Here is an 18,064-nt window from a genome sequence, read left to right as displayed (position 1 = left end):
CGTCTAAGTGTGACCTTGACCTTTGAGCTACGGACCTGGGTCTTACGCGCAACACGTCGTCTTACTGTGGTACACATTCATGCCAAGTTATTTGAAAATCCATCCATGGATGACAAAGATATGGACCGGACACGCCCATCAATGCACTATCCTTTAACGTCTAAGTGTGACCTTGATCTTTGAGCTACGGACCTGGGTCTTGCGCGCGACACGTGGTCTTACTGTGGTACATATTCATGCCAAGTTATTTGAAAATCCATCCATGGATGACAAAGATATGGACCGGACACGCTCATCAATGCACTATCCTTTAACGTCTAAGTGTGACCTTGACCTTTGAGCTACGGACCTGGGTCTTGCGTGCGACACGTCGTCTTACTGTGGTACACATTCATGCCAAGTTATTTGAAAATACAATCATCGATGACAAAGATATGGACCGGACACGAAAATTGCGGACAGACTGACAGACTGACAGACCGACAGACGGTTCAAAAACTATATGCCTCCCTTTGGGGGCATAAAAAGCTGCAAGGTACGATAGCTCGATAGCATACCAGTCGTTGACAAAACTGTTTAAAGATCATTTGGAAGCAAAGAGTGCAACCAAGAAGAATTTATTTATGTCTGTTCGTGAGAGATAATAAAATGTGTAACATCTCTCACGCTCTCTGGCAGCGGGCTTAAGCGGAACTCCATTATACATAATATGCTGAATGAACTGAATGGTCCTAAAGGACCAGAAAATATAACAACGCTGAAAGCAGTATAAGATTTTGGAAAACTTTATTTGCGTTTATTTATAAGATAATGTCTTCACATTATTGTCATTTTTTTGTAGGCTCATTTTTTCTCGAACATTATGATAGGGACAAAGGAATTAAATTTTACATGATGTTAATCTCAGTGTTTAAATTAAATTAACCACATGCAAAGTAAAGTAGCACTGAAATTTGAAGCCTAGTATCAGAAGATGACAACGCAATATTACCTATTAACACCTAAATAAACAAATTCACACTATAAACTAAAACTCAAAAGTTAGAAAATAATCTAATAAAAGCAGTAAACAGGAGCAAATCAGTGATTTTTGTGTTAAGATATTATTGATATGAGTGTATAATATACATTTTCTATAGTAAAAAGAAAGTTCAAAACTTTGACTTCCTTTTTTAAATGTAAACATTTTATATCTTATCAAGATCATGCCATTTTTTCTTGTGTTCAATTTACTTTAATTTAGGAAATGGCTTTGGCTTCTATTTGTTTCTTTTCCTAGCTTTTAAGAAGAAATACCGGTATGATAAGATAAATCAATTTCACCAGTTATTTTACATATTTATTTATTTCTCATATTTTTTAGATCAACTGACATAACCAAAACTATGTTGATAAGAATATTCCTGTAAGGGGCGTACAAGGATGATTTTGCACTGTACACCAGATATGAGCAGTATAGCTGCAAACCAAACAGAGATGCTGCGAATGTGGGTTGGGTGAGGGAAGGGGTCTCAATTTCCCAGTGGATTTGGCTTTTTGGGGTCTCCCCTTAAAAATGGTGAAAACATTTCAGCTTTCTTTTGCTAGATCTATATTCCAGTGTTTTGTTGTTAAAAGTTCCTTTTCTACCCATTGCATTAAGATATAAATGTTACTTTCATGTCGTTAAAGAGAAAGCAAGGAAATGCTTATTACGGAAGGGAAGTACAAACCGCTGTATTTATCTCGCTTAGCATTATTGTCAAACAAAATGTCAATGAAAATATTGAAACTTTATTTTGTTTTTCACAAAATAAAGTTTATATACATATTGATGAAAATTCAATCAAGGAAGATGAAAATATGTGAAAATTGATCGATCATACATAAGACAGGAAGGAAATATGTTTATTTACCATATACATATAGTATATTTACAATTATCATACAGGGTCGACGTTTTCATGAATGCGAAAACAAAACGTCTAACCGGAAGTTATATGTCTGCTAATTTCGTTTTTCTTTCTTTCTGTTTTTTTTTTTGTTAAGGTAAGTTAGATACAATGTTATTAAATGTTTTCCATACCAAACGAAAATTTAAACAAGAAACGCCGAAATTCTACAAAGAAACAAGTTTTCAATTGCATCATGCCAACAGTCATTTTCTATTAAAATATATCTTTTATTATAACTATGACCTTATTTTTCTAAATTTAGTTACCCAATGGCATTAAGATGACCTTTCCGCCACAAAAAGAAATTTAACCATAGTGAGATTTCAACCGACACTCTTCCATTCCATTCTTATTTCAAATTTGACCCCATTTTTGTATTTTGAGCTACAATGACATTGACCCTGATCCGATCGATCTCAAACACATTCCTAAACTTTTGTGATTAATAAAAGCTATCTACACGACAAGTATACTGACAATAAGTGTACCCAAACTGAAAATATTGAATGGAAACCATTATTCAATTTTAGTAACTGTGACGCGCCAAATATCATTCAAAGCTAATTTTTCAGATAAGTTTACTGTACACATATTTTGTTGGCAATATGTAAGTTCAAACTAAAGTTATAAAGTGGAAACTATCCTTTTGATTGAATAAAAAAACAAACTTACTGTGACCTTGACTTTAAATTGACCAAATGGCATTAAAAATACCTTTTTGCATGACAAAGAAAGTAAAAACTGAATTGTTTTCAGATCTTAGTCTTATTTGAACAGACGCCCTTCCGTTCCATTGAACAAAAAAAAATAGCTAACGCTCTAGACCACTGCGCCACAGTGGAATACTCTAAGTGTAAAGATTTGGTAAGTTATCCTGACCTTAAACTTGATCTCATTGATACCATATACCATCCGAAAATTGGGCTTTTTAACACCTACCTATAGGTAAAGTTTGGTTCTGATACATAAACGGAAACTAAAGTTATTGACCAGAAACCATATTTTCTAGTTTTTGAAAAAGTGACCTTAACCTTATACTTAGTGACCTCATATGCAATCCCAACCTTGGTATCTACTCTTCTAAGACCCATTTAAATCAGTCACTCCTTACTAAAGTTATTTAGCGGAAAGCAAAAGTTGACAACGTCCAACCGCCCTCCCTCCCGGACATTCGGCAATATAATAACCAGTTTCTTTTGAAAACCGGGTAAAATGTTGCGGTCAATCAAGAGCGTCTTATTATGACTGTCGTTTATATCTCAGTCACATATATGGCGCGGATAGGTACGTCTATAACCACGGATAGAAAACTAGTAATCCGTATCGATCCGTACCTGAACCGTACGGATTGATACGGATCGATACAGATTACTACTTTAAGGTACGGCTCAGTTACGGATCAATACGGATTACTACGTATCTATCCGTGGTTAGATGTAGCTATCAGCGCCGTCAGTGTGACTGGGGTATTAGATATAATCGCAGTATATATTAACAAAACGCGATAACTGTGGCCATTATTTACTAATATCTGATCAACGCATAACAATGAAATAGGGAATCAGGTGTACATGTTCTATGACAAATATCACATTTCGCAAAACCTATGCAAGTAGCGGCGTTGTCTGGTGGTTTACACGTATGAGTTGTAAGCTTACGGCGCTGGACTAAGCTACGTTTTTCTTGAGAAGGTATACAGGTAAACCTATTTGTATCAAGATTTTTTTTCGTGCACTATATGATACTGAGTACTAATTGAATTTTTTCACAGGATCTCATATCAGAATAGATATTGAATCTATCAACATTGCAAAATGAATGAAAAAAAACTCTTGCAAAGAAAATCAATCCAATGTAGCGCTCGGAAAAACATTATGAATAAGCAAAAATAATTTATAAAAGAAGGGCTAGAACCTACACCATACAAACATAAAAGGAATAGAGGTCCGGCTTATAATCCACCAGATTACAAATCTATTATGGAAATTAACATCGTATTTAGAATAAAGAATACTACTATATACAAATAAACACCACTTATTGGATAATACACCTGCTTTACCTGTTTTTAGATTTTACCAAGTACCGTTAAAATAAAATTTTCGCGATCCATTAATAGTTACATCGACGTATTTGGATTGTAAATCTATCTTAAAGAAGTTTTATGCTATTTATTTTCACACAAAAAATGCTCCACGAACGGATCGAAGCTAAAAGTTTCTAATCAGAAACCTATAGGTTTTCATGGACCATGTCTGTCTAATAGATATTTTCATAATCTTCTTCAGACCCATTGTTTGTTTCCGGAATCTCGTATGTGTGATTGTCTTTTCCAGCATGAAACGGTGGAATCTCAATTTTGGCCTTTTTCTTACGATCCACTTAAAATGAAGATAAGAACTGATAATGTTGTTATCATTTTGATTAACATATGGAAAAATATTACAACAAGCTACAAATATAAAATAGCTTGGGATTAAACGATATTTGTAACCAGAGACGTGAAATATACGCTTAATTATCTAGAACGAATTGTTATAAATGACTGGTCGTTTTCAAACGAAAAAAGAAGAGAAAAATAAATGGACATAACAATTTATGGTCATTAGTCGTACCTGTATATGAGACACTCTGTTGTCCAACACCATTACCTTCTGATGTTGCTGCAGCAGCCTTTTGTTTGCTTCGACTGTGAAACAACAAAAATAAATAGTTTCTTGATGTCTTAAGCGACTCTTAGAAAAATACATTTCAGTATTTATTATGATATAAAGTGATATAAAGTCATTTGATCCATTTAGTTATTTTAATATTTGCCAGAGGGAACAGGAAATGTCGAAACCAACAGTCCGCCAAACTCGGAAAAATGTGAAAGTGATGCGGACGCGTTTTTACTGAGCCTGTTTATAGACGGAAGCTGAAGGATATGCTTCTGTCCGGCTTTTTAGCTCAGGGTTGAGAAGAACTCATTTACAAATGTTATAAGTACAAAAGTGCAATTTACAGACATACGCAAATGAGTTCACACAGTGTACATGGACAAAATTTAAAAGAAGGCAGCATATCTTAATGGTGATTTAACAATATCCAAAACTATGAAAGTGGGGATGTAGACTTATCATCTCCCTGATGAAGTTTTTATGAACACGACTGCAATAAAACAACAAATAAAACAACCTTTTGTTAAAGACTGGTTTAATAAATAGATTTTTGGTATTACGTTTTGATGTTTTACAACTTCTACAAACAAATGCGGTGCAGTCTGCATCATATTTTATCCAAAAGAACGTAGTTTTAAATGGAAAAGATATTCATGAATCTTAAACCAAGATTTTGATGTTTAATAATAAAGGAAGAAAACATATTTTGAACTTGACCGTAGCAATTATAATAAGAAAGACACACTGTTTGCGCTGTTAGAAGAATAATAGATATTTTACAACTTCAGAATTTACGTCGCTCTATACAAACATAACTTCAGTAATTCAATACCTTGATTTACATTGACTAGAATATGACGCAATCTGCAGTCATCTAAAATAAACCAGTTGCTTCCTTTGAAAGGGAATAGATTTTATTTTAAATTGAAGAGCGTTTAAAATCCTCCAAAAGAAATTTACGTATCTTTTTTGTGTCACCGATATCTTGCTAAAAAGTTCTTTTATGCAGTCTCAAGGCCGATACACTACGCTTTATGTTCACTTAAGGTGGAATGCGCCTAATTTGAAGTTGTTAGGTTCCGTTTTGAAATTGTGTTTAATATAAAATTCAGCATATTCCTCATAGAATGCGTATTTTACTATTTTGATATTTCTGTAACTTTTTTTCTTTACAAACCTTCAAACACGACCATTGACGTCTATTTTTGATGAAACATGATTTCACGTCCGTCAGACTGTTTTCTTAAATCGTTCTGTTCAGTCAACAAGTATCGATTTGCTTGTTTCTCATCATATTTTCATTTAAAAATGTCTTTGAAATGGTGTATAATTTGTGGAGATCATTTTAACGTTGAAGCCAATATTTACGTTAAAGTGACGTCAGAGCGACAAATATGACGTTTAGTTTTGAATAAAAAGTTTGCGTTAATCTTGTCTCATGTAAAACCCAAACGATAGACTTTGACAAAAAATTAACATGATCATAAAAACTTTATTTTCTGTCGATTGAAGGAAAAAAATAGGGTCACCGAATTTATTTTCGCTTAAAATTACGTTACGCTACCCCTACCCCCAAATTACAACATAGCTTAGTTTGGCTGTCTTTCTCTTTTAAAATTTTTGTATTTTACATTCTCATTCGTCAGGTGTGCACTACAGGCTTGAAACGAATCATGGAACGTGAGAAAGAGAGTTTTCCTTTCAAAAGAGGTTATTATAACTGTAAAATTGGCGACTTCTTTGAGAAATGGTTTGAATGCAGAATGTATTACATTCGCCAATACGACAAATTTTGCTTAAAATACTAATCATGTTAATTTTGAAAGTCGCTTTAAATATACTTTCTATATGATAAAGCTTATTTTTTTTCAAATATTTCCTATTCAAAGTACCAATAAACAGTTTTCTTTTGTAAAACACTGCTAAAAATATTTGCATATGCAACTGTGTTTATTGTTCGGAGTTTTCACACTTGAAACACAAACAGAAAGCATCATTATTGTAGAATATCATTGATCAATATTATACAACTGATTCAAATATTCTAAAGGTTGTGATTTCAGACGTATGACCATTGACTCAACCGCCCCTCCAAGGGAGTAAAGGTTGTTTGTATCTTGTTTTTCTTAATATTATCCCTAACCCTCCCAAGTACACACACACGCAAGCACGCATGCACGCACGCACGCACGCACATCCCGAGGTCTTACATTTTTACTATTTCGTTTCTTACTTCACCACCCTAGTAACGTCTGACTATAAGATTAGTTGCCATGGGCTTGCCAGGTTAATTACCCGCTCCACGCATACGTTCGCATAATTTGATGGCGGAATTTGGTTTTACGTGTTAGAGTTAATTTTTCATTATTTTGAAATTTTATACCACAGACGGTATTTGAAATAAATCATAACTTCTACAAGTTCAGTATTTATGATATAAGAGAGGTTTCGTTGAGTTACAGCGAGTGTCAGTCACAACCGCTGCTTTCTTTCTTTCTTTCTTTTACCCCATCCGCTTAGCTCAGTAGGAGCGAAGATCTATGAATCGCGAGTTCGGTCCCCGGGTAGGGCATGACGATTTGATAGAAGGCAGGTGTCCGAAATCATTCGTCCTCCACCTCTGATTAATGTATGTGGTAAAGATAGAAGTTATTTGTTGGGAATACAGAATCCAAGAACAGTAACGTAGAGAAACAGAGCTAAACCAAAAAAAAACAAAAAAAAAACATTCTTTCTTTTTTATGTCATGGAATGTTTAGGAGAGTCTTTACTCGTATTTCTGATGTTTCTAATATTAGGAACCAGTATTATGTATGGAATATGTTTCTATTATGTGTCTATGAATACAAGGATAACATTTGTACACACATTTCCGGTGAGCTAAAACCTCTTTGCAAAGGATAGTGTTTCTATCTAGCCAAGTTGCTTAAAAAAAAAAACCTTTTCAGAGCAATAGCCTCCTTACAACAAATCTGCTGTTTTCCCGCGGTTATTCAGGAGGATTCACTTTATTCGAAATCGGGGTGTCCGACTATTCTCCAAACAATCGAAATATTTCTAAAACGTAAAATTTGTAATAAAGTTATAATAGATAAAATAATGTTTACTCGAACATGATCATATTACATAAAAGCTTTCAAAATTTTAAAAAGTTGTATTAGCACTTTTTTTCGAGTTATGTGTTATGTTAAAATGAATATTTCTCATTTTCACCTACGTTTTACTTTTTCGTACTGTGCCGAGGTTGGCTAGGTTCTGTTTACCCCAGAATTATTTTCTGAAGACTGGTTGTTGTTCGAATCTGCTTCATTCAGAATACACCTATATCAACTAATAAGATATTTATGGCATATACTTACAATGTAGGCCTATATTTGTTTGCCTCAGTTCTATTAGATGCATAAAATTCTTTATGTAACAATTTTTTACGCAAAGATAATACGTCACGGAAATAGCGGCATATGATGGAATTCTATACTGGTACTTAACATTAAAAGGTTGAGCTAATTCAAATAAAGGATTTTCACTATATTCTGTCGTGTTTTTTTTAAATTTATTTTTGTAAATGTTAACTATTTAATGTGCATCATTACATGAGTTTTCATGTATTATTATTTACTTGCGAGATAAATCATTTCACTTGTAACGTTGAATGAAATCATTAATAGTTGTAAAGGCCTCTTTTGATTAAATTCTACTTAAATAGTTTAAAGGTGTGTTTGTCTTGATCATGAGAATCAGAAAATCCATTTAATTACGCATTTTTTATCTGGGGTAGGAGTAGTGTAATGTAATTCAGCGCAAAGGGTAACGAGTTGTTGATTTTGTCGCATTCTCATATATCAAATATAATCTAAACATTAAAATCTGAGTTCTACACAGAAATTATTTCGCTAATGTGACAGAGTTTTAAAGGCTATTTTGATTTAATTTTACTAGGAAAAATAAAATAGTAGAGTTTATCCTAAAAGGAGGAGATACATGAAAAAAAACTCAGTTGCGCTATCTTGTGATTTGGTGGGTAGGGGTAGCGTAACGTAATTTTACGCGAAAATGAATTCGGTGACCCCATAATTTTAGAAAAATAAAACAGTAAAATACGTATTCTATGAGGAATATGCTGAATTCTATATTAAACAAAATTTCGAAACGGAACCCAAGAACTTCAAATTAGGCACATTCCACCTTAATATGCATCGTTTTTCTCTATAATTTTTCACAATTAAGTGCATGTGTTGCTCATGATACACTGGACTACTAATTTATAAAAGTGTCACATTAAAAGTAATCTCCTCAAACAATTCTCACACATCCAAAACATTATTGTTAACAGCTTCTTAGAATCACAGTCTGGTAATGTAATGTCATCAGTTTTTATGTAACGGATGCATTTTTAAAATGTAAAATACATTTTTTTTGTAGTACTATTAATGTCTAGAATTTACTAATCAGTAAATTTCGGTATTTATTAGGAAATAAATGGTAGTCAAAACAAATTCAATTTTTAACCTTCTATGTCTAAATTTGGTTGATATTTGACCACGTATCAGTGCTGAAAACTCTTCTCATTTCTCCGAAACGGTGTATGAATTCGAACATTTCAAAACTATAAAATACCATTGCGTTTTATTTGTTTTGGATTTTAATTCCGATGACTGGCAGCCTTACACTTGAATTCCACTGAACATTATCACTAACAATCTTACCTGTATCTACATCTCCTAGTCTTGCAAATGATAATATTACTGGATGGATAAGACAAAATTTACATATGTTTTTCTTGTGAGTATTGCTATTTTATGTTCATCTTAATAAATTAAACTTGTCAACAAGTGTGCGAAAGTTCATACATTTACCTATGATAAAGATTGCAAAAAGTATCGAAGAAACAATTGAAGTTTCGGTTAGTGCATAAAGCAATGTTTGTTCTCAAACATGAACTGTTAAACAGATCTACAGAACATTTTGAGCCCGCCCGCTTAGCTGAATAGGTAGATCTACGGAATTCGGGGCCGTGAGTTCGAGCCCTGGGAGAGGTGTATGTTTTCCATGACGATTTTCTAAAGACATCGTGTCTTGAATCATTCGTCCTCCAACTCTGATTCATGTAGGCAAGTTGCGGAAAACAGGTTTGTACTGGTATAGAATCCAGGAACACAGGTAAGTGTAACTGCCCGCCGTTACATACTTAAAATATTGATGAAAAACGGCATTAAACCCCAAAAACTATTAAAAAGGAATAAATTAATTTCAACTCCTTATGTTGGTAATGTCGTACATTTAAGAAATTTGTTTATGTTCAGGTTACATTTAGATGCAATTGCAATTATGTTACCGTCTTATCATGCAAGATACACCAATGGCCACGAAAAGCACTACTACGGAGCAACCAATTAATGCAATACCAACTGTAACTAAGGTGCTGTTTGTCTGCGCAGGAACCTCTTGATAATGAAAAAAAGTAAAATCATAGAAAATGCAGCTATTAGGAATATGATATCAATTACATTCAATGTTATACTTTTTTCATGTGACTTCTATTACAAACAGGAGCTGTCCGTAAGACAGCGCGCTCGACTTTTCTCAGTGCTTGACTGAAAATTACAGCTCTGCCAGTAAAACTTTATAAAACTTTAAACAAACATTTGAAGTTAAAAAGAGGCATATCTCTGACAACATGAAAATCAAAGTTATGGGATTTGTTTTTGAAAAGTAAACTTTGATAGTTAATATATACTTCAAGTTTCAAGTTTCAAGTCAATAGCTTTGATAGTAACAGAGATATTTGACTTATCAAAAACTTCCACCGAAAATTCTAAGTTAAAAATGAGCACAAATCCATAAAAATACAAACCAAACTAGAGTTTTGGGGATTGTTTCTTCTGGTGTAGACTTTGATAGTAGGTAACTACATTAAGTTTCAAGTCAATTGCTTTGATAGTAACAGAGTTATTTGACTTTATCAAAACTTTTAACAGAAACTTCTAAGTTTCAAAGGTGCATAACTCTGTCACAATTGGGATTATTTTTCCTGGTGTAGATAGTAAATAACAATTATAAGTTTCAAGTCAATAGCTTTGATCGTAACAGAGATATTTGACTTTATCAAAAACTTTAACCACGGCGACGCCGACGCCGACGCCTGGCCGAGTGCAATAGCTCTACTTTTTCTTTGAAAAGTCAAGCTAAAGAAGCAGAATTCATTCTCTATTTTTTAAATACCATAAACGCAAACTTTATTTTTGAATTGACTTAAAGAAATAATAATATTGGATACTATTTTTTTTCCAGTAAATTCTGAAATGAATACCTGCTGTGTTGTAAAATTTGTTTGTTCCCAAGCAGAAATGTTCTTGGGAACAAGTACCAGAAGCGCTACTGCAGCATTGACACACTTCGCTGCATCTGAAATGGCAGGATGTCCCCCAGAAACCGTCATCACACAGGGTACAGTGTCCTTCATCAATGTGACATTCAATGCATCGTTCAGATTTGCAACGAATGTTGCATTTTTGACCCCAGAAACCGGCTCGGCATTTAGTACATAAATGACTGTCACCGTAGCGTTTGCAAATTTCACAGTTTTCATTTCCACATGCAGTATCACAATTCAAACCCATAAATCCAGGTTTACATGATAAACATGTTCCAGTCTCTTTATCGCAAGTTCTTGCGCAACTTGAGGTGCAATTTGTTTCACACGAACTACCCCAGAAACCCATTACGCATGTTTCACATTTTCCATTGGACTTTCCGCAATAAAGACACCTTTCTCCTACCAAGCATTTATTCTCACAAAATTTTCCCCAAAATCCAGCCTTGCATGACGAACATTTTCCTGTATTTTTATTGCAGCTATTGCGGCAGTTTTTATTACAATTCTTCTCACAATCTGTTCCCCAATATCCACTAACGCATGAAGTACATATTCCCGTATTCCCGTCGCAATAAGTACATCTGCTATTTTCCGTACATTTCTTATCACAAAATGATCCCCAAAATAGAGTTTTGCAAGACGAACATTTTCCTGTAACTCTATTGCAAGTACTTTGGCAATTGTTATTACATTCTTTCTCACAACCATTTCCCCAATATCCACTTTCACATGAACTACATATTCCGGTGTTCCTCTCACAATATCTACATCCGATACTTTCCATGCATTTGTTCTCGCACAATGTTCCCCAAAATCCTGCATTACAAGACTGACAATTTCCCGTCTTTTTGTCGCAGTACCTACAGGTGTTATTCATACTGCATTGTTTCTCACAAAATGTTCCCCAAAATCCGCTATTGCAACTTGAGCACGCAAATCCATGTTTTTTGTCACAATACCAGTTGTAACAGTTTGAAATATCACACTTTATATTGCAATGTTCTCCTGCAAACCCATCTGGGCAGGTCTCGCAAACGCCGGTGGAAATGTCGCACTTTCCAGTTGAGCAGTTGTTGCATCTGTAGTTACAATTAGGACCCCAAAAACCAGAGCTGCAAACTTCACAACTACCTGTATCTTTATCACACATTTTACAATCGTTAGAACTGCACGTTTGCAAACAGTTACTTCCCCAAAACCCATTAGGACAAAACAAACATGTTCCGTCAGATTTATCACAACTTTCACAGTTTTTCGGGCAAACACTTGAACATGTAGAGCCCCAAAACCCAGAATTGCAGTAATTGCAGACACCTGAAGTTTTATGACAGCCGTTATGACAGTTTGATGGACATTGTTTTTCACAGTTTGACCCAAACCAGCCTACTTTACAACTTGAACAGTATCCGCTTAACCTCGAACAATAATATCTGTTGCATCCTACGGAGCACTGTACGCTACAATTGGTCCCATACCAGCCATCTTCACAGCTCGAACATACCCCTGTAGCTTTTGAACAAGAGAAACAATTACTGTGACACGGTATATTGCAAGTATTACCGTACCAACCTTTGTCACAGGATGTGCATTTCGTATTTAGACGATCACATGTTGCACACTGTACCGGACACGGAATGTCACAATGTTTCCCATGATATCCTGAGTCGCATTCTAAGCAAGATCCAGTAACTTTGTCACATCCGATGTACGAGCATCTTTCGGAACATGCATTGTTGCAATCTGCACCCCAAGTCCCCCGAGCGCAATTGATATTTTGACTTGCCGATAAATGTCCTAAAACATGAAACAAATATTCAGTCCTAATTACCCTAACGTTTTTGAATTACTGATTATTTATATTTCGGTATATTTTGAATAATTTTGGGAAAAATAGTCATTCATATTTATTTAAAATTCAGTTTATGAGAAACCACAAGTGACCTCGGGTCTCTTGCATTATTTTTCTCAAATCCGCAGTTACAAGTTTCTCTGGCTTAATCCGGTATGTTTCATGAACAAAAATAATTTGAGTTATACCACAACAAAGTCTGAACCATAAAAACTTATTCTTTTCATAAATAAAATCTATTGAATTTGACAATTCGAATACCCACTCGGTATCGGTTGGTTCATAACATGTATCTCGGTAATAATCAGTTTTCACGTGTGAAAGCGATTTTGTTATAATTTCTATACAGTTGAGTATTGAACACAGTTGAAGTTAAAAGATGTTAGGTATTTTTATAACAGTTTCATAACAGTTTGCTTATAAAAATAGATTATTAGAAAGTTATGCTCGTGTTTTGTTATAGCTACTTTGAAAGCATTGCTGCTTTGTTCACATGTAGTTATAGGCTCTGTCAAAATATGTCGTTCCATAAAGGCTGGATCTTATGATGTATTGAAAAGGTCATAAGATATTTTCATGTATCTTAGAGACATGACAATGAATAAGATACTGCACGAGTTTTTTTTCTATTTTGAAATGTGTGATTGCGATGTGGATGAACCATTAGACAATGGCAAAATATATCCATCCGTACCTTCTTGATCCTGCAAAAAGCGGACAAAACACTCACCTTCAAAGAAAACTTTAATATTAAAATATGTTAACATAAATAAAAAAAATAACACTTTCAAAGGCGATAATTATACATTTTTGATTTTACCGAAGAGCGTTTGAATAACTTCGTGGGTCACACTACCCTTGAAGTTCAGATGAAAAGACAGAACTTGAATAATTACATTTTTTTTACTTTGCAAAACTGAAATTTCATTTAACTAAAAGGTGTAAGACATGCATATAAAGAATTCTAGGTTATTGTTGATACACATTTTTTGGAGGTTTTTTTGTTTTTTTCGAAGAGCCAAATACATTTAAATTGACAAACAGAGTAACTTTATGCTTTATTCATCCTACCTTCTAGTTGAAAATATTCTTTCTACCCACCAACTAGGTGCGTGTCTGATGTATATGTGTAATAAATACAGCCTTGTACTTCGCAATTTGAATTAAAATAACTCTTAAAGTTAAAGAGAAAAATACTACCTCAACGTTTTGTACCTTACTTTAACATGTTTAAATAGATCTATATTGTAATTTAAATCCACTACCATGTGCTCAGCCGAGTCTGCAATTTTCACTATTTGCCTTGTTCTCGGTGCTTCCGAGGGATCTACTTTCCAGATTTTATATTAATACAGGCCATAACGCTATTGGATAGAAAAAAAAATAGGTAAACGTTTCCTCGGCGATGTCATTCAAAACTATTCCGTTGATTCAATTGAAGAAAACCAAAGTCCGGACTGACCGTTTCCTCGTGTGATTTCATTATAATAACTTCCTTAGTAAATTACAAATAAATACGTGACTAAGCTCGTAAATAAAAGTTGTCGCATAAATATGTCTTTGGTATTTGTTTTTTCAAAAATAAGATTGTGTCGCTTTGAAAAAAAAGCCATAAAGAAGTCTAGCAGAATTTCATTTCTGCATTTTGCACTTGCATCAACACAAGGATATGTTAATTCTCTTTCTTCCAAAATGGAAAGTGTTAACTTCGTTTAACTGTCAAGAAGTGGTGCCCCTTCAGCCGATTTCTTCAAGACTTCAAGGGGTTTATCGGTAAATGACAATTTTCATTTTAATCATATGTATATTTTATAATGTTTTAAATTGCTATATAAAACAACTTTTTTCTAAGGTTTGGTGACGTTCATTTTTGTTTACGACATATAGACCGACTTTTTAATTACACTTTTGGATACCGACATTGTTATGTCTACACACGCCGTAAAGCTCATTTTATACGAATATTAACATAAATACAAACACAAAAATGGACAAAACTTATTTCTCTTTTTTTCTTATTTCTTTTAAAAATATTCAACCGATGTAACAATTACTGATGTAATACTAAAGCCTTTATTTTCTTGGATTCAATTCTATAAACAACATTTTGTGAAGTTATCATAAATTTTTGATACAACAAAATATGTGACTCACCTAAACTCATGACAACAGCAGCTAACAGGATCACGGTTCTGATATCCATTATAGACGTGTCACAAATTGTCTTTAAAAATAGTGTAAGCATTTACTAGACTTACATAGAAATAAGTCCTGCTTTGCTTGTACTATGCGTTAAGGTGAATACTTCAACTAGGAAGTAGAGAGCTATTATCGGGTTAAAGCAAACAGTTGTTTGTTGAAATGTGATAGGAGGACAAAAATAAACATTTCGGTATACGTTTCACTTCATACATACAGGCAGATTCAGTACTTTTAACGTTACCAACTTTGAGCTGTAGTTGGATCCGCTTATTTATAATCAGGTATTAGTGGAAGTGCAACATGTTGCACATTACCTCTCGCGAACACCCTCATTGAAACCGAGTCTGCTGAATTAAATATTTTCCTCGGATGTGCACTGATCTTCATACAGATTGTTTTACAAACTCTATTGTATTGAGAAAGAAATTAAATGGCATAGTTTTTGGTCAATCTTTTTTTTCAAAACGGTTTAATGTACAATTTAAGTTTTGGTTCTGTAAATGACCTTTATGAAAATGACCTTCAATGTTGAAGAAGACGATTGGCAAACTTTGAAATACACAATTTATCCTAGAAATGTTTCCTTAAAGGTACAGCTAACGGTAAAAAGGTTTTTCTTTTATTCCATGGTTTTCTTGTTATTATATTGAATCTTATTATAAAGCTTGATGAAGGTCATGCATTAGATGAAATATACAGAAATCATCTTCCCCATTTGGATGGAGATATACCTCAGGCTACATCGTATAGGGCATAGATTTCTCAATTAATTCGGTCTGCTAGAGCGTGTAGTCATGTCAAGGATTTCAATGAACATTACCAATATTACACTTTAACTTCTTAAGAAAGGCTACCGTTATTACAAATTGCGTAAATGTTTTGCTAAATTTTTACTATCTTAAGTCTGATTTTGTTTTAAAATGCAATAGTAATTTAAAGACATTTCTGCGAGAAGGCATTTCACAAACATTTTTATTGGGGTGTGGTTAACAAACTTCGTAAGATCCTGGATCATGGCAATTTTTCAAATGTGTTTGGTAAAACAATAAAACGTTTTATTAAAAGAGGTTTCGATCTAACAGTTCAATTTTATTTAAAGAGGCTCCGACAGAACTGATTTGAGACATACCGCATGTTTAGTGTTCAACCCGTTTACAGATGGACACTACGCTTCCCCCTTTGATTGTGTCTGACGGAAGAGGTCGAGGACTCTATGATAAGCAGTGTTTTAAATCACACTAGAACTAAACTGTTTTGATATATGTATCTGTTTTCTGGCCTGTTTCGTCCGTAAGGGTGTTGCTCTGCCTTCTGCAACGGCACTGAGTACATACGTTTTTGGTTCTAAAGGTTTGCTTTTTTATATATTTATTCAAAAGCTTTTTTTGTGTTATACATGCCATGCCTTTCTGTTTCCATTATGCGTTGTAAAGATTTACCTGGTGGCTATATTACTTCTATTTACACTGTCCCTTGTCATTGGAACATGGTAGTGGTAGGATTGAGGTTGGGTACGCATCATAAACCGGTTAAAGCTCCCCAGTAGTGTTTTCCCACTGACCGTTCCGAGGCGGTGTCCCACTGTGTTCCAAGACGCTCATTTGTTCGGTTTTCTTTCTCGTGTATTTGTGTTGTAATCGAGTGTGTGTTTTCGTAGTGTGCACGTCTGCTGTGGGTTTTGTTTTTGGAGGCTGCGTCTTTTGAGACATCGCATTCCCTGTTTGATATTTGTATTTGATATCTAGATGAATATCAATGATGATGTAAACAATCTTCCTTCTTTTTGATTGATTCTAAATTTCTTCGAATTTTGCACACGCATCTTTTGCAATACGACCAGCGAGTAACTAATTATGAAGGTATGTCGTACATGTAAGCTGTATGTGATAACAAACATTTCTCGGCAAAGTTACTTATGAGGGTTGTCTTACAGCATTCAAGTAAATGGCAACTGAATGTTGTTCTTCAACCGTTTAGTAAATGGTAAACTATGCCACGTTTGGACATAAACTGATATCCAGAAGAAAACTTTCTTCTGCAAAAATCCATTTGCTATCATTCATTGTTTGTGCCGCTTGTAAGTAGACAGTCTGAGGACAGACTGTCTGGAAAAGTTGTTTTACCCCAAATCAGTTGCACGTTTATTTATTTTATTTTTGTACAGAAGATATGTCTAATGTATAATGCTTCTTACACAGGATGTTTATTTAAAGTTTATTGATAGCAGTGAAATTATAATTTTTATTTCAGATCTTTTAAATATAGAACATGTTGACTGATAAATGAGCCGACTATTCAAAAGGAAGGTGAAGCCGTTTTTGCAAAGGAATATAAGAATCTTAGTTTATATTTCCTCGCCATAGCATTCCAGGAGTCAAACATCAACGGTTTTGTCCAAAAGATTTTCTTTTATGTGTTAATTCACTAAACGATCATTTCCAGCGGCAAACGTGGAAAAATGCATTTTCGAAAATGTTAATGATATACGAGGTGTGTTCAGAAAGTCCGTGGACAAGACGCGCATTACAAAATGTGTAACGTTACCCTTACAAAAAAACGCAAATGTGTTGATTTGGTCAGTCTACAATCAATTTTCAACTTTTGGCGCTCCTTGCATCACTGCAAGTATACTAAAACGTTGCTATAGCAACACTACCTCGCCTGCACGCGGCACTTCTTATTTTCAGAAAAACGCATATGTATACCTTGTCTATTGTCGTCTGCATAAGTGGCAAAATGCGCGAAAAATGTATCATATCAAATGTGACGTCATTTAACGTGTTCAGCGGTTATTTTGAACGTCATCTGCATTGAAGCGCGTTCTATTAGCATCAAACAAATTGCAAACAATATTCAGCTATGGCAGCAACGTTACACAATGAGCAGCGCAGTGTGATAAAGTTTTGCGTAAGTGCAAACATGACACCGACGGATACACATAAATTAATGCAGAAAGGGAAATTTCACGTTTCAAGAAGTTTAGTGTTTAAATGGCATAAAAGATTTTCAGAAGGACTTGATGATGTAAGTGACAAACAGAGGA

General features: G+C 34.3%; 1 protein-coding gene across 1 annotated transcript; it reads right to left on the bottom strand.

Moving 5' to 3' along the window:
* Positions 1 to 769: 769 nt before the first annotated feature.
* On the bottom strand, positions 770 to 15,177 carry LOC123555540 (multiple epidermal growth factor-like domains protein 6). Its single transcript, XM_053547919.1, has 5 exons — positions 14,974 to 15,177; positions 10,905 to 12,764; positions 9,930 to 10,038; positions 4,550 to 4,623; positions 770 to 4,315 (listed from the first exon to the last, which is right to left on the bottom strand). Exons 1-5 carry the CDS (start codon positions 15,062 to 15,064, stop codon positions 4,194 to 4,196), a joined length of 2,256 nt encoding a protein of 751 aa, XP_053403894.1. The 5' UTR covers positions 15,065 to 15,177; the 3' UTR covers positions 770 to 4,193.
* Between the last annotated feature and the right edge of the window lie 2,887 nt (positions 15,178 to 18,064).

The sequence above is a fragment of the Mercenaria mercenaria genome, chromosome 7 (genome assembly GCF_021730395.1).
Source record: "Mercenaria mercenaria strain notata chromosome 7, MADL_Memer_1, whole genome shotgun sequence".
In the NCBI taxonomy this organism is placed as follows: Eukaryota; Metazoa; Mollusca; class Bivalvia; order Venerida; family Veneridae; genus Mercenaria; species Mercenaria mercenaria.
This window is presented reverse-complemented; position numbering and strand designations above follow the sequence as displayed.